This window comes from Protomyctophum bolini (genome assembly GCF_963924005.1).
Source record: "Protomyctophum bolini genome assembly, chromosome: 6".
NCBI lineage: Eukaryota > Metazoa > Chordata > Actinopteri > Myctophiformes > Myctophidae > Protomyctophum > Protomyctophum bolini.
The window spans coordinates 32,201,092-32,226,046 of NC_137867.1; the positions used below are offsets into that span (position 1 = coordinate 32,201,092).

Genomic DNA, 24,955 nt, shown 5'->3' on the forward strand with positions numbered 1-24,955 from the left:
AATGGTTGTAATGAACATGTATTTGTGGGATGAGCATTGAGCACTGATACACAAGGGCCACAGAGCCTCTGGGTTTGCACATCATGAAAAATGTGCAAAACCATATCTCACTCTGTCTCTGCCCCAAACAAAATGATCTTGTTTGGTGTGGACTCGACTGGACGATTGATGTCTCGTCTGTCAGTATTAGAAAGAACACAGTGGGGTTTATGATCAGAGAAAATAAGCTGAGAAATGGCCTGCCAACAGTCTTGACAATTTATTATCAATCACAACTTACTGTAGGTATTTAGCAGACAGTATTATCAAGACTGACTTACAATAAGTAATGTAAATAATCACATACATATAGATAGAATGCATGAGAGCAGCAGTAACTAGGGTTGATCGACTGAATACTGTAACAGTTTGCAGAAAAAACACATGAAAGTACAGTTCAATACAAGGTGAAATCCACCTTTCAGTAGGCCAAAGGGAGAGGAAATAATAACATTTCTATACACTATGTCCACTCTGGACATAGTGTTTATATTTTGTGATGACATTGACATTTGTTGTAATTTCTCATGTCATGTTTATGAATTCAATGAATGAATGAATGTCTTTATTGCAGACTCAAGATCCATATAAAACACAATACAACATTATAGTATACAGTAAAAATAGTCAAAAATGTACATGTTGGACAGGCATTTGTGACAGTTATAAATACAGGGTTTTAAGCCAATGTCTCCTAAGGCTATTCATAGATTCATCCAAGCAACACATGAATCTTTAAGTTCCGAAGAACAGCTTGAAAAGTATTAAATCTTGCAGCCACAAGCATTTCACTCGCACTGTCGCACAGCACTGCACCATCTAGGCCTTTTGAGTAAAATTCAAAAGGCATAGAAAATGTAATACATATAGAATGGCAAACGAATGGTCTATCCTAGACCGTGTTTGACTGTATCTACTATTATGCAAGAAAGCATGGCTTGTTTCCATTGGGGTCTTCCTTCATATTCAATTCATCTGAATTGACAATGACATACAAATATACGGTACTATGCAAAAACATCATAAAAACATCACATCAACGGATTAGGAGTTAGGAGTTTCAAATTGCAGCCACCCATATACTGTAAGTGCTCTTTTTGAGAGCGGTTTAGAAGGAGAGTAGGATTCACATTCCTTTACGACTGTTGGTAGGGCATTCCACATTTCTGTGGCATAGAAGTGAAATGAATGCAACCCTGTTTGAGCCAAATCTGGGTTGAATGTGATTTGTATAGCTTCTTTTGGTGTGTGGTGTCACTGGTGTTAGTGTTTAGGAAGTAATTTGACAGGTACATGGGTGTCTTGACTTGTAGACTAGGAACATTGCAATTTGCAAGTTGCTGTACTCTGTTGTCTACCATAAGCCATCCCAACCGATGGCTTAAAAATTAACAGGCGTAAGGTGAGTTGTATAGGAGTAAGGCCAAGCAGTAGCCTGACCTCTTTGTTTTGGGATGTCTGGAGACTGTTTTTTAGGGCGTCTGTGGTGGTATGGTAACATGAGGTGCATGCATATAGTCAAAGAAACCTTGGTAAACAATTCATCTTGGCATCTGTCGAAATAACAGGCATCTGAATTACATTTAACATTTATAGTCAAGAAAAACAAACCTAAGAAACAAAATGAGGAGTGACTAATACTGTCTACATAGTCGTAGCCTTCCATATCATGTCAGTTACTAGACTAGTATCGAGAGAGAAGGTGGCAAGAAGGGGTACAGGGATCGAGGGATGACATGCTAGGCCTAGGGGGTGAGGTGGAGTCTGAAGAGATGAGTTTTCAGATTACGGTGTGTGTATAGTTCTGATTCTGACTGCAATGGGGGGTTTATTCCACAGTTTGGGAGCAGAACTGAGAAGAGTCTACATAGGTTCAGACATCCATCCTGTGTTAGCTGATCTGAGTGAGCGGGTTGGTTGGATCAGGCTTTGAAGGTATGGGGTGTGCGTGCCTTTCGTTGCCTGTAGGCCAACAACATCAGTGTTTTGTACTTGGTGTGGGCAGCAACCCGGGAGCCGATAGAGGTAGCGCAAAAGGAGGGAGAAAAGTGAACTTTTGTGGGATCAGCTTGCCTGCTGTTCGTGCTAAAAGTGACTAATACAACCACGTTTACCGACTTGCGACAAATCCTGGTTGAGCTCCATCCTACTCCCTCACTCCCACAGTGTGTGACCGTTGGTGACCAGCTTGAGGAGAATTAAAGAACAGGCTGTTGAGGGTGTTATGGGGCCTATACTATATACCACCCATTTTATATACAGGTTTAATATTTGTTTTTAGTTTGATTTAAAAACGCCATTGACAATGAAGGGAAAATTTACGTCATTAAAAGTTAGACTTTAATATATTAGTGCCACTTCACACAGGTGTGATTTTTTTTCTTCAAACGATCAGATTCAGGACACATGTCCTGAGACCCGGACCATCCTTTTATTGCAAATGCCATAAGAATATGACAGAATATTTAGTATTTTATGAATGTTGTAGAATAGGTGAATATCCACAAGATGGCAGTATTGAATTATCCTACTACTGTAGCAGCCTGGTCTAATCGGGGTTCAAAATTCCACCGCACTGGCATGGTAGGCAGTGTTGGAAAAAGTACTCACATGTCTTAATTAAAAGTATCAATACTGCAATGTAGAAATACTCTGTTACAGGTAAAAGTCCAGAATTACTTGAGTAAAAAGTACAAAAGTAGAAAGTATAGCCTATAGGCTACTCATTATGCAGAACGAAAGTTTTCAAACCTCAAATATTTAAACATAGCAGATCTACAAGTAGATTTTCAAATGGCCGAAATGTATAGGGCTGAAGTGGGCTATGTGACCAGATTTGACTGAGGGGCTGCCATTGGATTGATGCTTTTAATTTTCGTTTTTCAAATTGACAGGCCTATTGGTTGTTCAGTTTGAAACACCAGTTTTGGAGATATGGCTTATAGAGTAATGTCTTGCAGAAAACAGCGAGTTGAGAAAACAGGCTTGAAAGGTTCACTTCTGTGTGTGGACTCTAACATTACACCTAGCTAGCTACATGTTTAAAGGGACACTTCACCCTTTTTGCAAAAAAATATATGTTAATGACGTTTAGAAGCTTTAGATCACTTTCCTGGGGGTATTTATGTGTGTAATATGTGGTTTTAGATATTTTAGATTTTAGCAGTGAGCCTGTTGTCTCTGATGTCATGGACACTGGTCTCACTACCTTCCTGGACTACAATTCCCATAATTCTTTGGTGCACTGCTCCTCCTTGTGGATAGGGGGAGAGCTGTCTTACTGAGACAACATGTAGTCCAGGAAGGAAGTGAGCCCAGTGTCCATGACATCAGAGACAACAGGCTCACTGCTACAATCTAAAATATCTAAAACCACATATTACACACATAAAGACCCCCAGGAAAGTGTTCTAAAGCTCCTAAACGTCATTAACATATATTCTTTTGCAAAAAGGGTGAAGTGTCCCTTTAAGCATTTATTTCATATTTAGGCTACATGTCGATTTCAGCTCTGAAATACCCCCCCCCCCCACCACCTTTACTCTACATATTATTTATTTTTGACCGTTAATATGTATTTGCATAGTACTGTATATTTGTATGTCATTAAATGTTTCAATGAATTGAGTATGAAGGACCTCAATGGAAACAAGCCATGGGCTTTCTTAAATCCTCTTAGCAGACCTTGTATTGAACTATACTTTGCTGTGCATTTTTCTGCAAACTGTAAATAAAGTATTCAGTCAATCAATCAATTCTATGGAATTAAACATAATAACCTATTGACATCCAATTAGTGAGCTAAGCAATAAAATAGCATTCTCTGTTGAAAATCAGTTATTTTGACAACTGACACTAGTGTTGCACTAGCCCACCATCTAAAAGTATACAGCTATTACAATCTATGGCATTTCAACAGATTTCATTTTATTGAGTGAGCGATAATGAAAGTCACCTCAACTCCTCTGCCCCCAGCCAATCTCATGCTACCTTGGAATATGTCCTTATTAATTAACATACTGAGCTGCTGTTTTCAAAGGGTCATTTTGTCTCCCCTTCACTTTCTTAGGCTTTTGCATAACTGATATTTTCAAATCAAGTCAGTGATGTCCTTGTAGTCATTCAGTTTGCTTGGAAAATGTAAATTTCAAGGTAAACTGTATTTCTATACCTGGGTAAGCTTTCACTCCATGCCTGCTGCTATTCATCATGATACCAAAATAGGATGATTGCACTCTTGCTAGCGTTTTATTGGATAATTGATTACCACAGACAAACTTATTGTGCCTGTGTGAGATGACAGATTGACCCTGACTCAGCTCCCTGCCGCTTAGTCATGGCTGTAAATGGAACAAGTTGTCAGTTAGATGGCCCATTTGAGGTTTTTAATATCCAGCCCAAGGTATATCAAGCAACCTCCTGCCAAACAGTATCAGAGGGATTTATTTACTTCAATTCGACTTCGACTTTCATTACGACTTTCCCTCTCCTAGATATGAGGGATGTGCCCGCCATGATTCTGTGAGGGTGTTTCTGTTGTACATTTATAATACACAGAGTAGTCTCAGATACACATTCTGGGGCACCCATAACAAACTGTACTAATAGGCTATGCCATGACATGTACCCAACATATCTGAAGTACAGGAACAAGTTGCAGTCACAAGCTGATGTCATGTCGTTCACATAATAGTAAAGGCCCTAGTATGCTTCCTTGTGGAATGCCACAGCTCACTGGGAGGGGGGGGGGGGGGCAGCCTTCCGTTCACCTCCACCGTGATGAAACAATTATTTAATGTAGATTTAACATGCTAATATTTGTTACTGTGCCAACCAAAAGCACACACTCAATAGCTGAGCTATTGAGAAAAAAAATAGTGTAGACTCTTTAGGGTTAAACCAGACCAGAATCCTAACGTCCCTATTCTTGGACAAATATTTGGCAAAAATAGCCAATAGCCAAGCCTTATTTGTGTAGAGTGAAAAAAGGTGGAGGCCTAGCCTATATAGACCCATGGGGACTCCAGTCAATGAAGAAAAGTAAAGTATAAATGGTTAAAGACCCACAACATTGGCCAGCATATAATAACTGCCACTCGATACTGTAAGACTATTTGAGACTACTTTCGAGTCTATTTGCATGGATTTAATCATGCTTGAATGAAGTTTGAGCGCTTCATTGCCTTACTCTGTCCATGGTGCTGAGCTGAGGTGTGTTGTAGGCACTAGATTGAAAGAAAAACAAAGAATTCCCAGCTTATTCATTATTTCTGTGTTGTGTTTCCCCGTTTGTCACAGACTTTTGGATTTGCTTGTCTCTCTCTCTCTCTCTTTGTGTGTGTGCGTGTGTGTGTGTGTGTGTGTGTGTGCGTGTGTGTGTGTGTGTGTGTGTGTGTGTGTGTGTGTGTGTGTGTGTATGTGAGAGTGTGTGCATGTGTGTGTGCGTGCGTGCGTGCGTGCGTGCGTGCATGCATGCATGCGTGCGTGTGTGTGCACGCAGCCACACATGTCCCATACAGTATGTGCATGCGCATCCCCTCCTACCAAGATATCTGTGCAACTGCTGGAGATAGAGCATGAATTGAACAAATAATAAACAAATATTCATAAGAATTCTCTGAGGATAATCAGGATACAGAATACTCAGTAGGGTAGCTGTGAGACAAAAATGAATACATGATCTTACACAAGGCTGTAACTCCCACTGCGGTCCCATAAATATAGAACTTGTGTAACATGACATTTTCTCCTAAGCCACCGACAGTGTTCCAAAAATGTGTGAGTTGGAACGAAATGTCTTACAACGATGTATTATCTACCTTTCTGAATTTCCATTTTCCAATTTTTTATCAGAATTTTTCCACAATATGCTATTGTATTAAAAAAGTTATATACGGTAGTCCAACATAAGTTGTGGGCAAACACAATGCTGCTTATTATTGTAAAACGTGTGATAATGTGATAATTAATAACTTTCATTTTATAATTGTCTTATTTTTTATATACTTCCGAATGTATGTACTATATGGCATCATTTTCAGACTTGCAGCCGCATGGCAAGGCTTTGTGTCTCAATATGAGTTGGAGTATTTGTGCAATAAAGAACAGCACAGGCAAAGCTTTGTGAATGGCAAAGCTTGCTCAGTGCCATAAAAGAGGACTATTTTTAATGGTCTACTTTGTGTTTCTCCATTGTGCATCTTTCCTGAATTAAAAACCTCAAGGACACCTTTTTGCAGCTCCCACCCACAGATCTGCACTGTTGTGCCTCTCCTTGTCTCACTATACTCAAAGTAATGGATTTTATACTGTGCAAACCATTTATCATTTTTAAAGCACTGACAAGAACAAAGCAGTAGCAAAAGACTGCATGATTCTTTATGGTAATGAAACTGCTTTGAGACTGATTAGCATCTCCTGTCTTGGAGCTAAAAAGTATCGGGAGTGGGGAAAAAACACAACACCAGGGATTCCCACCATTGCCGTCATGGCAGCTCACATGCTGACAATAAGCTCTTTCAACAATGTGTGTGGCTGTTTTCAGAATTGCTGAAGCCTTGTCAGGCTTCATGCAGCTGGGGGTTACCTCAATCTGTGTTGAATTGAACTGAAAGCCTTGCATTATCTTTGATATTTTGCAGAAGATTGCACTACTTTTCACAAGAAAAACTATTGGATATTTATTTTTTAGAAAGAAGAAATTCACTTGAACGGAAAATATAACAGCAACTCTGAAAAAGTCCTTGTTTATGTTAAAACTATAACACCAAACAAAAAGGAATCAAAAATGATTGCTGGCATAAAAGTTAATGTCACAGTTGAATGTAATTTAAAGTATTAGTAAATAGTAATCTTGTTCGCCTTACTCAGAAGGCACAAGGGAAGAATTTTCCTTTGCACATGAATTACAGTGAAATTAAATTATACAGGGCAACTGAAAATGTAAAATCTGTGTGTGTGTGTGTGTGTGTGTGTGTGTGTGTGTGTGTGTGTGTGTGTGTGTGTGTGTGTGTGTATGTATGTATGTATGGGTCTCCGACGCTACTGAAAATATCAAGGCATTACAGTAACACAGCGTTTCTCACATCAGGATGACACCATTTTACTCATCCAATATCCTACTTCACACATTGAATATCATTACGTGACAATAGTGAAAATGTCAAAGAATGATTGATGCCATGGAATGGCAGTATAACAATGGCTGTTTTACATCATCCCATTTCTTCCAACTTGCCTTTCTTTCTGATTGTATCATTACTTACAGGACATTGAAGTAGGTCTATATGCTAAGCAGTAAGCAACTGCAAAATCTGGAGTTAGTATACAGGTAACAGGTCAAGTTTTAAAGTCTAATACACAATTTTACTGTATGAATGTGTCACTCATTTTTTTCACTTGCAAATCAGTATAACCAGTAAGACGCCCTGAGAGCAAGAAGCGACCTCGCCCTCGCATCCGCCTGGGTGTCAGCAGAAAGCAGACTGCTGGGCGAGCATTAGCGCTTTGGCATGGGGGGTCAGATCAACATATGGAATGAATTCTGTACTGGCCATATATGGACTGTCTTGAGTGTACAGGGTTTGATGAGGTCAGATCAACATATGGAATGTCAGAACAGGAAGGACGGATGGGGAAGGATCAACATATGGAATGTCAGCTCCATATGGAGATCTAAGGGTTTGAGGTGAGATGTAGAGTTGCTGGCTGGCTCCATATAATTAGCAGATGTGATGATCCAGTCTTCTCCAAGTATGGTTGGTTATCCTTGGTTAGTGTCGTGATCTTCATATATGGAGATGGCCATATATGGTGGTGTGACGTGTCATGAGGCGTGACCATATATGGAGGCGTGATGTCACGAGGCGTGTCCATATATGGAGGCGTGATGTCACGAGGTGTGACCATATATGGAAGTGCTGTCACAAGGCGTGACCATATATGGAGGTGTGGGGTGACTAACTAACTGATGGACTTGAGATGCAGGTAAATGCGACGTACAGTCGCAATCACTGCAGCAAAGTGGTCACATGCATGCCCTGCTGTGTGGTAACATTTGACTCTAGTTAATTGTTACGTAAGTACTGTTTTCAGCTGCGTATGTCGGTGACTACCTCGGCCAATCAGGGATTGTGTATTTTCGGTGAATCATCGCTTTTACATAAACATACATAGTTACGTAATCAGTCACCGACATACGCAGTGCCAATACAATCCCTGATTGGCCGAGTGACGCCACCAAAAATACACAATCCCTGATTGGCTACACAATCCCTGATTACACAACACCGACATACGTGGATGACATAACCAATTTCAGTTTCAAATTTATAGGACACATAAAACATTTAGACATTGTAGTGGATATCTCGAATGGGATTTATATAGGCTATACCGTAGACATATAACTCAGTCTGCTTATGGCAAAATAAATTGGTTTGACATAACTTAAAAAGTCCATGGACGCTGATACTGTCTGTTTCTATTTCCCCATTTGACAAAGAAGCTTGCAATTTACAATGGGAAAGAGAATATACATAGACAAGACATCCATGGCCCCGTAGCACTTATGTAGACTTAGATAGACTTTTTATGTACTCATTGCACTTTATAGTGTATATATGTATAGTTTATATGTATAGCTTCATTATATATATATTCCACTGTTACGTTCTTAATTAGCTTACGCATGTTTCATGCTAGGTGAAAGTGATTTTTTGACGTGCCAAAATCTGCCATTGAGCCCCATGTTAAAATTCTCAAATTTGAAAGCACTATATTTTTAAAACTATGACACCTTTCAAAGATTCCTTTTCAGGCAGCAGGTGACAACAGAAACAGGACGGAAGACAATGAGGGCGGACACAAGTGTGGCCTACATGGGTCACATATAATTCGCCCAGCTGGTACCCACTTAAGGCCCAATCAGATCCCAGTTCAAACCCATATAGGCAAATACAGGTGGCGCACACATGGTTCTGAAATAAAATGGCCCATTTGGATATCACCTAAGATCCAGTTAGAAACCCATGTAAGCCCATATGGGCTAACATGGGTGGGCCCTTTGTGAAAACTGGGTGCACGGCCCACTTGGAACCCATGCCCATAGCAGCCCATGTCAAAACCCAATTGGGCCCAGATGGACATGTTAGCTGGGCGTGCTATAGTATGCCGTACGATTATGGGCTATAGCCCATGGTCAAAAATGATGAAAAACGAGGATGAAAAGAAAAGTGAAAAAATGGGGGAAAAAAACTATGCTATAGTTATAACCCATCGTTTTTTTTTAATTTTTTCCAAATCCTCAAAAATGATGAAAAACAGCGTGCTATAGAATGTCTTATGATATAGGCTATAGCCCATGGTCAAAAATGATGAAAAACGAGGATAAAAAATTATGAAATAAACGATGGGCCCATCGTTTTTTCATTTTTTCATTTTGTTCAAATCCTCAAAAATGATGAAAAACGGCATGCTATAGTATGCCGTACAATATGGGCTATAGCCCATGGTCAAAAATGATGAAAAAAATGCTACTTTTAAATGTTTTGTAGTTTCTGAGTTATTTAACTTAAACGCCCAATGCATTCTCTATGGCAATAGCACAACCTTTGGCATGCTACTAGTCCTACATACTTAAACCTACCAACCCCATTCTATAGCCTACTTTAGTTCATCTTACGGTGGACATGTTTGCCAGGTACTGGGTTGTCATTAAGACTTGTGAGCAATTGTTTATGCTTCTAAATATTGTGTTTGAGTGATCCAGTTGCATAGTCCCTTGCTGTGCCAGCATCCCTGGGACTGTCATTAGCGAGCTGTGCCGTTGAAAATTCTCTCTCCATTCTGCTGATGAACTAATTGTAGTCGCCTGCTGTAATAATGCCATTAAAATGTAATACCCTATGGAACACTGTTTTTGTTTCTCCTTGTCCAGGGCAAAGTAAGGAAGAAAGTGCTTCGGTTACAACACCATGGGATGATTAAAGGACTTTTGATTTCACTTTCCAAATCAGCGAAGATCTCTATCAGTGGAATTAGGCGGTTTCCTGTCCTTACTCAGTGCTCAAAATTGCTCCCCATGGATAGACACAAACTAAGCGGATTAAGGACAGGAGGAGAGGACACCTGAAAATTGTGTTGTAGAATTGAAGATAGCATTAATCCAAGGTTCAAGCATAAAAAGCAGCATTAAGCTGCCAAGAGTGAATGATGCACTGCTGTCATATCAGGGTTTGAGGAAACATCTTTCATTTTCTTGGCCTTTTCTAATGGAAATTCTCCCAATGTCAACAAAGCCCTCGTTTCAATTCTTTTTAATTCATCATATCATTTCTTCAGGGGCTAGAATAATGTTTGACAAAATAGTCATCCTATTTTCAGGGATTTCAAATGGAAATTAAACCCATTCATCTTAACTTGTTCAGGAGGAAATGAAGGAGACTGTTTAAAGGGGAATTCCACTCATTTTCAACATTTTACTACCGTATGTCATTGAAAAAAATCATTAACATGATGAAGTACATGTTAATGATTTTCAGATCTCCAGTTCTAGGAAACACAGAATGGGGGGGGGGGACTTTTTTTTATTATTTCCACACAAAAGCTATAAGGTATACTAATGACAGTAAAACGTGGTATTCCCCTTTAAGAGAACAAAAGTCTACGAAGTAATACTATGCACACCTGCATACACCCTGAAATAAAACAATATTCAAACATCAAACCTACGAATGTATGTACATAACCACCTTATCCAAACAATACAAGCAATTTTTGTTCATCAAATATTTTTTGCTGCTGGATAATTACAATTGGTCAAGGTTAAGCAACTTCATATAGTGCAAATTAATCTGAAATTGGGTTCAGTTACATAAAACATTTTATCACCTAAAGCTGGACAAATTTTGATATCGCATCAAGAGATCGTCAGTGTCTTCAAAGGTAGTCTACAATTCTTACCCAGTTCACAAGGATAGTGCAGTGAATTGACAAGGCTCTGGAGTTTTCAAAGGTTGGATGACTTCATTAGATGGTGCGGGACGTGCGGGCCGTCGTGCCAGCCCAAATAATCTAACTCTATGGAAAGACTTTTGGTTCTTGCTTTACACAATTAGGAGCAACGACGTCGAGTCTGTGGGGGCTATGGGGCTGTAGCCCCCATGAAGAATTAAATAGCCCCTTTTAGCCCCCATGAAGATTTTCGTGGACATTTTATATTAACATTACAGATTTTCTGGGAATTATTGACCCTCTGTGACTGTCGCAAAATTCCGAAAATGTGAACCTCTCCGCCGGCTGTTCAGAGGTGTTAAAAGTACTCAAATGCTAATCAGGTTTCTTTTGTTTTCACCTAGCCAGGTATTATATGCCTACAGTACAGTGCCCATAGGCGGCGGGTGTGTAAGGCTATAAAAATTATGCTGGGTATTTTTTTAAATATATATAATATATGTGCGCAGCATTATATAGAAGGCTATTGTGTGTGTAGTGTGTGTGTGTGTGTGTTGTTGCTGCTCCCTGGTGATCGGGTAGGTAGGCTATACAGCAACTGGCCTAATCAGCATATGATTGGCTAATATTGGTATGTCTGTAAACCTCGTGCGCTTCCAGTCGCTTTGTAGCAAACAGTAGCGCGCGCTGGTTTGTTTTGGGAAACAGCAAAACGCAAAATGTATTTTCCAAGGCAAAGATAAAGTAATTCAGAAGAAGAAGCTGTGACTCGGCTGTCAGAACTCAGCACCACCACCAGTGCCCGCACGGTTCACAGTTCACACCACTGCAGCAACACTGACACGTTCAGCGGAGTGACTGCTGTCTCTGTGCCGTCTGTGAAGAGCCATGAGCCGCGACTCCCGGGAGGGGCAGCAACACCGCCGGGTAATCTACACAGACTATAGTGAGACTAAACACACCGACTCTAGAAAAGACACATATCGTCCAAAATAGGCTAATCAGTCGTTGTCTGTGTATAGGCTAATTAATTGGTAAAAGTACGCTAAATAACTCATTTTTAGACCATTTGGGAAATAAATAAATCCGCAGCGGCGCGATCTAAGGGTAATGGACATATAACGGACACCCGGGTATAAATGCAATAATTTATTAACAAGAAAATAATGAATATTTACAGATATATGACATGTTAAAGAAATCTGTCGGTGAGCACTTATAACATAGTTGAAACAACAATAATGAGACAGACACAATTCAGAGTTTCAGAGTATTGGAATAGAATGTATTCGAATACGGAGACAGCAGTGACGCGTTACAATGGAACACCGTACTGACTCAACACATCTCAGTCAGGCTTTAGCTTAAATACATTATTACCCCCCCCCCCCCAGGGGTGGGTGGGTCTTGTATACATGACATCAGAAGACCCCTTCAGAACCACACATGTCACAGGTCACAGACAACAGCTTCTCATGGCTTGGTTTATGACGTCCTTAAATGTACAAGCATTCCACATTTCCTTGACATTTCCCCCATTTATTCATTTAAGAACTCAAAACCAATATCACAACTCTCCGGACGTAGAAGTAGGCGAAACGACCCTGAAATCACATCAGGTAAAAAAATTCCTACAAGGCTCTCTTTAAGTCTATCAGAGCAACCGCCCTCAGGCCTACGTTACACAGCGTCACCACAGTTTTATAACAAAAAACAAGGCGAAGCCGTCCGCTCAGAACTGTCCACCTGCACACTTGACAGTGTGCTGCAGGCGTCACGTGGTTAAAACTGCACAGAGCAATCCAAACCGGCAGTCTTGTAGCTCCTGCACAGGGCTCAAACACAAAGCACTAGGCTATTGCACATCTCATCCACAAGCTCAGCTTGCAGATTGGCCATCTTGACAGAACAGCTGCAAACGTCACAGCTTTCCAAAGACCGGAAATTGTCACCGCACAGGTGACGCAGCATCATTCTTCTGAAGCACATGATCGCAGAATTCAGAGTCCAGAGTGCCAACAGCATTTAGGAAACCAGCGTGGAGACGTTCGCGGATAGCAGACTAGCCACGCAACAGCTGTAGTGAGTCTACAGTCCACCTGCCTGCTGGCAATATAGCCTGGTTGTGATATGTAGATGTGATTGATATTTTTTGTTTGTTTTTTTAAGTCATTCTATAACAACACAAAGTAATTGAATTTATTTTATGTATTAATTGTATTTTATATATTACTATGTTATTACTAATTTTATGTATAACTATATTACTAATTGTATTTATTTGATGTATTACTATGTTATTACTAATTTTACTTCATGCATTACAAATAGTATTTGTTTTATGTATTACCGTTATTACTCATTTTATTTTTTATGCATTTATTTATTTTATGTATTACTGTTATTACTAATTTTATGCATTACTGTATTGATCATTTAATTTATTTTATGTATTATTGTCTATATTACTAATTATATTTATTTTATCCATTACTATGCTATTACTAATTTAAATTTACTTTTATTTTACTATTTTAATTTACTTTTATTTTACTATAATCTATTTTTTTATCGTTCGTTTTATCCATTTATTTATATTATTATCTAGTTATTTATATTGGTTTATTATTTTATTGTTTAGAGCCCTGATTGATCACATCTACATATCACCACTACCAGTCAGGATCTGAGTGACTCAGAACCCTGGTGACCTCCAGATGGAGCCACACAGGAGACCAGCAACGTCCTAAAGAAAAGAAAGAAATGCTCATTACTACTTTGTTCATAAAACAATATTGATTGAAATATTTATTAACAGTTTGCAGAATTACAGTACATGTCAAGCACAAACTCAATAAAAAGACTGTTAACTGCAAGTGGACGACCCAATTAAGCATTACACTTGTTTACAAGAGGGTCCACCATGTTCAATTCTTCAAAACATTTAGAGACGTACAAAGACACTTCTATATAGTCAAAGAACAGAACAGGAATTCATCATAAAGGAGGTAAAAAGGGAAAATAAACTTATACAGTGAGGGGAAAAAGGGAGTCAAGGGATTCATATGTCTTAATGACTGTTGGTAGGGCGTTCCACATTTTGGTGGCATAGGAGTGAAAATAATTTAGTCCCTTGTTTGTGCCGAATCTGGGTTGTACATGGTTCGTTGCACTCCCTCTGGTGTTGTGGGTGTGGACTTCGTTAACATAAAGGAAGTATCTAGACAGGTACATGGGTATCTTGGTGGTGTATCGAATCTTGTGGACCAGACCCATTGCAAGATGCTGTACTCTGTCGTCGACCCTAAGCCATTCCAGCCTGTCAAAGTGGGCAGGAGTGAGGTAGGTTCGGGGGGTGAGGCCAAGTAGGAGCCTGACCAGTTTGTTTTGGGAGGTCTGGAGCCTAGTTTTAAGGGCCTTTGAGGTGCTGTGGTACCAGGAGGTGCATGCATAGTCAAAGAAACCTTGTACGAGGGCTCCTGTTAAGGTCTTCAAGGTGTTTTTGTTGACCAGTGAGGAGATCCTGTAAAGGAATCTTGTTCTTTGGTTGACTTTTTTTGATTACGTTGGTGGCCATTTTATCACCGGAAAGATTAGCCTCCAGGATGGAACCTAGGTAGGTAATTTCATCTTTACGTGTGATAACATTGTCACCAACTCTAACCAAGAAGCCATTTGCCTTGCTGAGATTACTATTAGATCCAAAGAGAATGGATTCAGTTTTTCCCAGGTGTAAAGATAGTTTGTTATCAGCGAGCCAGGTGCAGATTCTACCGAGTTCAGAGCTGAGGGCCTTTTCAACCTGCAGTTTGTTCCTGTCCGAGACTAGCAGTGCCGAGTCATCTGCGAACAGGAACAAGTTGCAGTCACAAGCTGATGTCATGTCATGATCATAGTGTGTGTGCGTGTGTTGTATAGTTACCTTGCTGTGATGTAACTCCAAAGGTGATCAGAAATAGTTGCTCCATCGGCTAGAAACGTGCTCTTCACCGGCATGATGATCTTGTTCCTAAAAAAAGTCTATAGTCAACCCTAACTGATTACAGAACATGATATAAAAAAACACAACTAGAAGGATTTAGGCCTGTCACAATTACCTAATCGCCAAGTATTTGAGATACTTTTTTTAGAGATTAGTCATAATCGTCTCCATGTTGAAAATGTTCATATATTGTCAAACATTTTAAAGAAATAATGGAAGCAACCGATCTACAAGCTCTAAACGTGTCACTTTGTAATTTTCTTCTCTTTTAGTGTATAAAGTTGTTGAATTATGCCATGTGCAGCTTTTGGTTTACAAAGCCTACAAAAGCCAAAGTTTTATTTAGAATGTTATGTTATGACGCAATTAAATTGTTACTAGTAATTTATTTGAGAAACAATTAAATCGGCCATTATAAAACCTCAAATTCCGACAGGCCTAAACGGGTTCCAGTGATGTCTACCGAACCTTCCAGCTCCATCCGAGCCTCCCAGCGACCCAGAAGTCCTCAGCGGAAACACCCAGGGAAAGCTTCGGATCTCGGGCATCGGCTGAGATCTCCATTCTAACAAAGAACGAAAGACAGACAGACAGACACACACGCACCCCAAATTAGCTTTGCTGTGTGTGTGGGTGTGTGTCCTGTCACAACATACACATGCACTTACAGTAACGTTTAAGAATAGGGATTGACCGATTATCGGCAACGGACGATTATTGGCTTTTTACTATAAAGCCTATAAAAAAAGCCCCAACCCTAAAGCGGTTCGTACTGTCGAGTTCCTCACCGAAGCGGTTCGTATATGTTGAGTTCCTCTCCGAAGTCCTCCAGCGTCTACCCAGATCTCCGCCCTCTGTCCTCCCATCCATCCAGGCCCAGGTCCGAAGTCCTCCAGCGTCTACACAGATCTCCGTCCTCTGTCCTCCCATCCATCCAGGCCCAGGTCGGAAGTCCTCCAGCGTCTACCCAGATCTCCGTCCTCTGTCCTCCCATCCATCCAGGCCCAGGTCCGAAGTCCTCCAGCGTCTACCCAGATCTCCGTCCTCCCATCCATCCATGGACAGACCTGCAGATCTCTAGAGGCTCCAGCTGCGTCTACTGCCATTTCCATCCTGAGAGAGAAAGAAGAAAGCATTAGCTCTACAAGCTCACAACACGTTGCAACGCGGTGTGAGCTTGTAGATCTGCTATTTTTGCTGAACGCTCCCTCAGAATAGGGATGCTGGGGTTGAAGTGGTAGTGTCATTAAGACTTTGATTAGCTTGGAAGGCTGACAGACATTCAACCACAGTGCCACTAGGAGGCATCAACACATGTACAGTCCTCAACATCTTTTGTCATTTTTTATTCAAGTGCTTCTAAAAGCAGATGAGATATTGACTCTCAAACTATTGTGCAGAGTCATTTAGATTTATCATAAAATATTTAAAACATTTGGATTACTGTAGTAAATGATGCCATTCTTCGTGCCATAACAGTACAAAAGCAGTTATCCATCCTCAGAAACAAGAAAGAACTATTCCTACTCACAGCTCATCAGAGTCCTCTGAGGAAGCCCCCGGGGGGGGGGGGGGGGGGAGCTTTGGAACGGATCTCTGTCCGGGAACATCAGCTCGTCTATCGATATCTCCATTCTAACAAATAAAGAAAAGAAAAAAAACACACCAAATTAGCTTTGCTCTGTGTGTGCGTGTGTGTGTGTGTGCGTGTACCCTGTCCAGCAGTGGCGTTCCAGCGACGTCTACCCAGATCTCCGTCCTCCCATCCATCCATGGACAGACCTGCAGATCTCTAGAGGCTTCAGCTGAGTCTGCCATTTCCATCCTGAGAGAGAAAGAAGAAAGCATTAGCTCTACAAGCTCACAACACGTTGCAACGCGGTGTGAGCTTGTAGATCTGCTATTTTTTGCTGAACGCTCCCCCCAGAATAGGGATGCTGGGGTTTTAAGACTTTGATTAGCTTGGAAGGCTGACAGACATTCAACCACAGTGCCACTAGGAGGCATCAACACATGTACAGTCCTCAACATCTTTTGTCATTTTTTATTCAAGTGCTTCTAAAAGCAGATGAGATATTGACTCTCAAACTATTGTGCAGAGTCATTTAGATTTATCATAAAATATTTAAAACATTTGGATGACTGTAGTAAATGATGCCATTCTTCGTGCCATAACAGTACAAAAGCAGTTATCCATCCTCAGAAACAAGAAAGAACTATTCCTACTCACAGCTCATCAGAGTCCTCTGAGGAAGCCCCCGGGGGTGGGGGGGGGGAGCTTTGGAACGGATCTCTGTCCGGGAACATCAGCTCGTCTATCGATATCTCCATTCTAACAAAGAAAGAAAAGAAAAAAAACTCACCAAATTAGCTTTGCTCTGTGTGTGCATGTGTGTGTGCGTGCGTGTACCCTGTCCAGCAGTGGCCGTCGGGAGTCGAACCCGCAGCACGCCGTCCGGCTGGCTTGGCAGCATAGGTGCCCAGACAGTTGAGCTAACCGTCCGGGCCACACTTAAATATTTAATTGCAATTTATTAGAGAGACAATAATCGTCCAGTAAAAAGAAACCTCATAATCGTGAAAGGCCGGTTCTTACTGTGCGGTTCCTCACCGGGCAGGCCCAGGTCCGAAGTCCTCCGGCATCTACACAGATCTCCGTCCTAAGAAAGAAAGAAATAAAGACTACATTAGTTTTTGTTGAGCTGCATATTCAGAACCACTTAAACCCTCTATAGATTTGATAAAACAGACCTTTAAAGAGAGCATTTGGTATATGCTCCGATTTCACTCTACACAAATTGATTTGCCAAACATAGCAGATCTACAAGCTCACAACACGTCGCAATGCGGTGTGAGCTTGTAGATCTGCTAATTTGGCTGAACGCTCCCCCCAGAATAGAGATGCTGGGGTTGAAGTGGTTAAAAAAAAAGTGTCATTAGCTTGGAGAGCTGACAGACATTCAACCAGTGCCACTAGGAGGAATCATACTGCCATGCTATACTTCGTACCATAACAGTACAACAGATATCCATCCCAACAAGAAATATTCCTACTCACAGCTCATCAGAAGTCCTCAGAGGAAACGCACGGGAGGGAAGCTTTGGAACGGATCTCTGTCCTTCCACGACGTCTACCACGACCCATCCACCCTAAGAAAGAAAGAACGAAAGATTAATTTAAGTGACCAAGAGCCAGATATATGTACATTGTGTCCTTTCACATCATACACAAAATGTATAGAGAACATTTAAAACAGAAGCAGACCATACCACTCGCAGTAATAGAAAAGTCTAAGTGGTTTCTTACTTTGAGCCGCCTTCAGAGCCCCCCATGCAGATTCATCCATGGACAGCGAGAACTGCAGATGTCCACCTGTAGGGGCTCCGGTTGAGCCTCGCAGCATCTGGAATGAAGACATGGTGGTTATAGTCTATGAATGGCTTTGCACATCACTCACTTGTTGCTGCTGCCAATAGGAATTTGTGATGTCTGTGTGGCGACAATTGCTGTGTGTCTGTTTTTTTATAATACATACAATTTATATAGCACTTTTCAAGGTACCCAAAGTTGCTTCACAAAACAGTAAAAACAAATTTATTTGAAAATAAACTAGATTAAAAAGGTTCAAAACTAGAATTTTTTGGCATGTTTGTGAAGCTTTTCGGTTCCACACCAGTAACTGCTGTTCAACACTAACAGCTACATCCATGACCTCCCTGCAACAACATCAATGAAGTATGGCTATGCAGACGACCCGAGTACTGTGTCCCAGTCTGGAGCCGTAGCTCTCATGTCAAGAAGCTGGATGCTGCCCTCAACACCGGATGGGCCACCCCAAACAAACTGCCTGCCTGTTCTCGCTGGAATCACTCCAACAGAGGTCAGACGAGAAGCAGCCACGCTGGCCCTCACCGGGAAGGCACAGCTGAGTGAATCCCAGCCATCTCCTCCACAAGGTCGTCAGAGACACCACAGCACACGTGCCTCAAGTCACGGTGCCCTTTGCCACAACACACACACACACACACACACCAAGTCACGGCGACCTTTGCCACAGCACACGTGCCTCAAGTCACTGTGCCCCTTTGCCACACAGGCCCAGGAACTGCTCCACACAACACCAGCTGACACCTCCAAGGCATCCTGGGTGAAGGCAAGACAGAGGGACCAGTGGAATACATTGAGGACCCCAAATATGTTCTTTGCCAGCACCTCCCCTGCAAGGAGTGGACAAACCTCAAAGCAGAAGTGGGACATCTCGGACAGTGCCCACTGTGAATGCGAGGATCCACTACAGACTGTGGAACACGTAATGACCATTTGCCCCAAATACCGGCCACCGAATGGTGATCGTGGCTTAGGTGACCTAGACAATGACACATTGTACTGGCTTGCTGCAACAGAGCTGAAGTTCTATGGACATACGGCAGAAGATGTTTAAGAAACTTATTTTTTGTAATTTCTTCATTTTTTCGGCAAACCTTTGTGGCATTTAATTTATGGAACATGTGGATGTTTCTTTATTTATTGGTGAAGTTTTAGTGCCACTTGTGGCATTCTTTGAAATGTATTGACACGTTTGATATATGTTTTTGTTAGGGATGTCTGATATTATCGGCCGATAAAGGCATTACAAATTAATAACCCTAACCCTTAATTTTACTTTATTTATTCTTTTACATTAAAAACATCTATACAAGCTCACAATACAATAAGACACATGTGAGCTTGTGAGAGATTAGATCATTTTAGATGAGACATTTTGCATAATGAGTAATTACTTTTGGTATTTTAAGTACATTTTATACCAAAACCTTTGTACCTTTACTCGAGTACATGTTGAATTGTAACGGAGTATTTCTATATTGCAGTATTGCCTACTTTTATTCAAGTAAAAAGTTTGAGTTATGTTTCCACCACTGGAAAAAGCCTGCATATCGGTATCTGTTGATATCGGCAATTAGGAGTTGGACAATATCCAACACTGACTGTCGGACATCCCTTGATTTGTGTGCAGCTTTTAGTGAGTTTGTGGCATTTTGTGCAGGGTGCAGCTTTTGTTTGTTTGTTTTGTGAACGACCAAAGAGCACACCCAGTATGTATCACAAGGCTATTCCACCAGTCAGGTGTACTTATATCTACATCTCATAAGCGGCCATGAACTAAACACCACAGATATCACAATTTGACTTTGGCAGCAGCAAGAAACGACTGATATGCAAAGCTCTTCAGCCATGCTTCTCTCTATACAAACACTCATAATGTCCACATGGACATCTTAGCTGTCAGGATGGGGTGGTTCACACAGGAGACCAGGTTCAGTGTTCTAGCAGCATCTACGGTCATCTCCATCTACATCTAGAAAGAAAGACATCAGAAGCTGACCATATCACTCACAGTAATAGAAACATTTTAAAAGGATCTCTGGCTAATAAGACAAATATTCCTTAACATTATACTTGCCATCTATAACTAAAATTGTAAAATATAAACCAGTTAAATATTTTATTTCTTTCATATAATCTTTTACTACATAGGAACTGTTCCCGTCGCAGGTTTATGATGTCCATGTATGGTCCAGCGCTATGGAATGCACTTGCTAATAAAAAGTACTTAAAATATTGCTTTGATGCTTATATCAATTAAGCTGTTTTTGTATTAGCAAACACACGGACAGGCCTATTTCATACTGGAGTAATTCATCCGCTTCATTTACAGACATCAGTAAAACGTGACGTGACGTCCGTATTTAGAATACAACAGCAGCGCTTATTTTCCAGATCCAAACTTAGTGTAACCAAGTGTACCAAAGGATTTACTTTTGTATGACTACGCCACCTTGAGATAGTTCAAGGAATTAAACAGACCAGTAAACTGGGTTCCCCACAAATGCAAGTTTGTTATAAGGACTTGAGACGTGTTCCACAAAACGGAAATGTATTAAACGTTTAAGAGTATGAATACAAAACATTTATTATCATGTCAGAATATATAAGGCAAACAGTCTTTTAAAAGCAGGTATACTATAAAACCAATAAACAGTTCCAACACTACTGATAAAAAGGGGAGACGAGGTCACATTTGGAGCCAATAGGCAAAATAGTTAACCAGCTAATAAGGGGGAGCTAAACCGCTAGAAAACACACCAACGATGAAAGACTAAGAAACTAATAATTACTAACCACATGCACAGCAAAGCACAGCATGCATGAAAAAACAGGAGCGACACCGTGAAAAGAGGTGCAGTCACAGCCAAACCTTAGTCGTGGGCTAACGTGAGATCCTAGTGGTAGCAACCCATACGGCCAGTCAGCTAATTCATCAAATGGTTCTCTTCGGCATCCAGATGCAAAACTCGCCACCATGTGGGGAGGGAAACAACAAATGAACAAAAGGAAACAGCTCAATAACAGAAAAGACTCAAAATACTAAAAGCAATAAAATCAACGCATGAACTCAAACTAAACAAAATAAACTAAAACAAAACAAAGCAGCAGTGGCAATCTACAGGATGAAATAAAAACAAACACTTTAATTAAGTTACACCAACAAACACAACGTAGGCTTAAACAACAATGTCTGTTTGCGTACCTTCAGTTGTCTGTACTTGACACTCCCTCTCGCCACAGCAATGTTTGGTACATGATCAACCTGAATTATAACAGAGTTATTTACAATTATCAGATAGTATAAACCTCATTAAACCAATAGGCATGAAACACCTTACTCACCCTGGCAACAGCATTAAACCAGCATAAGTGTATGACTCAGGTCTCAGGACCCACAGCCATGTAACCACCAAGCAGACTATTGTTTGGTAGACTACAAGGCCTTTAAATAGTAACACTGATTGAAAACCAGGAAGTGGCAGGGCAGCCAGTCTATGGTGGCCCCAAAGGCTCAATTCCAGCCGGCTACATTAGCGTTGCACAAAGCTTGCTTAATAGCGACATCAATTCATTCCAATCCACATTAAATGTCGCGCTCTGCGTGTTCATTCATCCGTATGGTATCGCTCATTTCATTAGCTTCAATAGCGTGACACATCCATTATGGTTATGTAACCAAGTGTACCAAAGGATTTACTTTTGTATGACTACGCCACCTTGATAGTTCAAGGAATTATCTAGACCAGTAAACTGGGTTCCCCACAAAATGCAAGTTTGCTATAAGGACTTGAGACAGTGTTCCACAAACCGGAAATGTATTAAACGTTGAAGAACATAGTACAAAACATTTATTATCATATGAAACATCTTTAAAACCAGGTAGACTAAAACCAATACACAGGTCCAATACTAATGATGAAGGGGAAACGATGCCACATTTGGAGCCAGTGAGGCCAATAGGAAACACAGCTAACTAGCTAATAAGGGGGAGCTAAAAGCTAGAACACACAATAACCGAAGAAACTAAGAATATTTAACAAAACCACACGCACAGCAAAGCACAGCACACAGCATGCAAGAAAAACAGGAGCGACACCGTGGAAAGAGGTGCAGTCACAGCCAAACCTTAGTTGTGGGTTAACGTGAGATCCCAGCGATAGCAACCCATACGGCCCGTCAGCTAGTTCACCGAATTGTTCTCTTCGGCCTCCAAATGTAACGCTCGCCAACATGTGGGGGGGGGGGGGGGAAACAACAAATTAACAAAAGAAAACAGCTCAAATAAACGAAAACAGAAATGGCTCAAAATAAACTTAAACTAAACCATAACATAACAAAACAAACTAAAACAAAACAGCAGTGGCTATATCTAGGGAAATGGAGACAAACACCCATTTAGTATAATATCACAAGACACAGCATCCAGTCAGAGCACCAAATTGTTGTACCTTCAAGTGTCTGTGTTCTGTCATGTTATCCTTCTTGTAACGTATATGGACTCATCAACCGTGACCGAAAACCTGGGTAGTAACAAAAATAATTAAAATGCTATATATATATACACACTGACACACATCTATATACATATATACGCACACAATGCATCATGTCACTCACCCGGTCAGGGAAGAGAAAAGAACCACCAACTACCTGGGTCGCAAAACCCATGCACAGCCGACACCACCACAACAAGCTGACGTTTGGTTGCCGGCTGGGCATTTAAATACGTGATGCAATTGACGCAGTGTGTGAGGCTGCTGCGACGGTGGCCCCAAAGGCTCAATTCCAGCCGGCTACAGTTAGATCCTTCCAATCGATCCAATTTCAATACTTGTGTCCGTATCAGAGTAAAGATTTCAACTTGAATGTAGGGCCAATATGCCTTTCTTTCTTTTATCACCAGAGATATACGGTTTAACAACGTGCTCACACTTTGGGACTTGGGCGTCTTGTTGTTTACTCACTTGTAGTTGTTTGTCGATGGTTGTCAAGTCAAACTCTCTTTCCACTCCAAATGACATTAAAGGAATCAACTCCAAGATTTTCCAACTCAATCAACTTTTATTTTCCAAACTTTTGCATGATGTGCAGTTGGCTTCACTTGTTGATTTGGTTGGTTTGTATGGGTTAGGTTGAAAACCTTCGAACACAAGAGAAACAAAGAATTAACAACAATGTCAAACAACAAATGATAACTATTTTTAAACACTTTTCCAATCAATAAGTTATTTTTAACCAGTCTTGTTTTTAAGCAATAAAGTAATTTAAACAAGCAAATGTATTTTAAGCAATTCAATGCCTCATTTAAAGGACTTTTAAACTAATTTAGCAAAGTCAATTTAAGAAAACCATCTTAATTAAATATATCAAATTAACCATTTCAAATTAACCATTTAAACACTTGGAATAAAGAAATTAGATAAATAGCTGATCCTAGAGCTTGTAGATCAGCTCTATTCTAAACAGGCATTTTAACCCTTCATCATATGAACCATGAACTGTTCACATTTTTGTTGGCATTTTAAATTCTTAAAGTAAATAATTTCCAACTTTGTCTTATTTTGTAGAGTTATACTTTTGAAACACAAATGAAGGCTTCTAATCATAACATGAAATACTGCATACTGCAATGTGGTCCTTCGCCAATCCAAATTATAGCAGTTACTAAATACATTTAGCCCATTAAAGCCAGTTTTTAAAACACATTAAGCAGTATTTACAAATAAGTAAACAAATAAGACAAAATATTATCACCGACCATTGGCGTCTTTGGACTTGGAACATCCCGAGTAGATCTTGCTTCTTGTTTCTGGTGTATAGTTTGTTTGAATGCTCACTCCACCTTTTCAGGTGTTCCAGCTCAGCCAAACGAGCAGCCATCTTGCTGCTGCACTCTGGGAGATGTAGTTGTCTGAGGTGCCTTGTTGAAGATTCATGCTCCATTTATGAGTTTATGCTCCACTTTTAACTCAACAATGGTGATTGATGATGAGTGACTGCAACAGGCTGATATTATGGTAGGAGTTTGTGTTGTGTGAGTGTAATGGTTTCAAAATAAACGGGGCAAACAAAACAAGAACAGGCTCCAGACATAAACTAAATAAAGGTCTCAAAAAACAGACGAGCGCAGGGTTTAATAAACAAATAATAAAGTACTTTTCTTTCTTTCTTTCCTTTCTTGTTTGTGCGTTGCGTGCGAGCTGTTGAAATCTGTGTCTCTGCCGCGACAGTCCCCCCCCCCCCCCCAACGCAATTCTGTCTACCAAAAGTAGGCTACCAACATCAACTTCTTTTTTTCCACCGCTGCGGGGGGGGAGCCCCCATGAGGATCATCAGAACTCTTCGGCTCTGATTAGGAGGGAGGAAATAACACTGTGAACTTGGAGCAGAACGCCTAGTTAAGTCAAGTGATCAAACAGATCCATGCGTGCGTGTGTGCATGATTGCGCGACTGCTATGTGACTGACCATACTGTAATTACTAATTCATAATTACAGTAAAGCTTCATAAAGCTTCTTCATTCGGGTTCAAACAACGAAAAAAGTCAGCCACCAAATGCTATGCTCAAAAACAAGGCTAACTAGAAGAGG

General features: G+C 40.6%; 1 protein-coding gene across 1 annotated transcript; it reads right to left on the reverse strand.

The window, feature by feature from the left end:
- Positions 1 to 13,523: 13,523 nt before the first annotated feature.
- LOC308316644 (uncharacterized protein) lies at positions 13,524 to 16,551 on the reverse strand. Its single transcript, XM_080765337.1, has 5 exons — positions 16,506 to 16,551; positions 15,763 to 16,087; positions 15,443 to 15,539; positions 14,915 to 15,001; positions 13,524 to 13,738 (listed from the first exon to the last, which is right to left on the reverse strand). Exons 2-5 carry the CDS (start codon positions 15,902 to 15,904, stop codon positions 13,672 to 13,674), a joined length of 393 nt encoding a protein of 130 aa, XP_080621463.1. The 5' UTR covers positions 15,905 to 16,087; positions 16,506 to 16,551; the 3' UTR covers positions 13,524 to 13,671.
- Between the last annotated feature and the right edge of the window lie 8,404 nt (positions 16,552 to 24,955).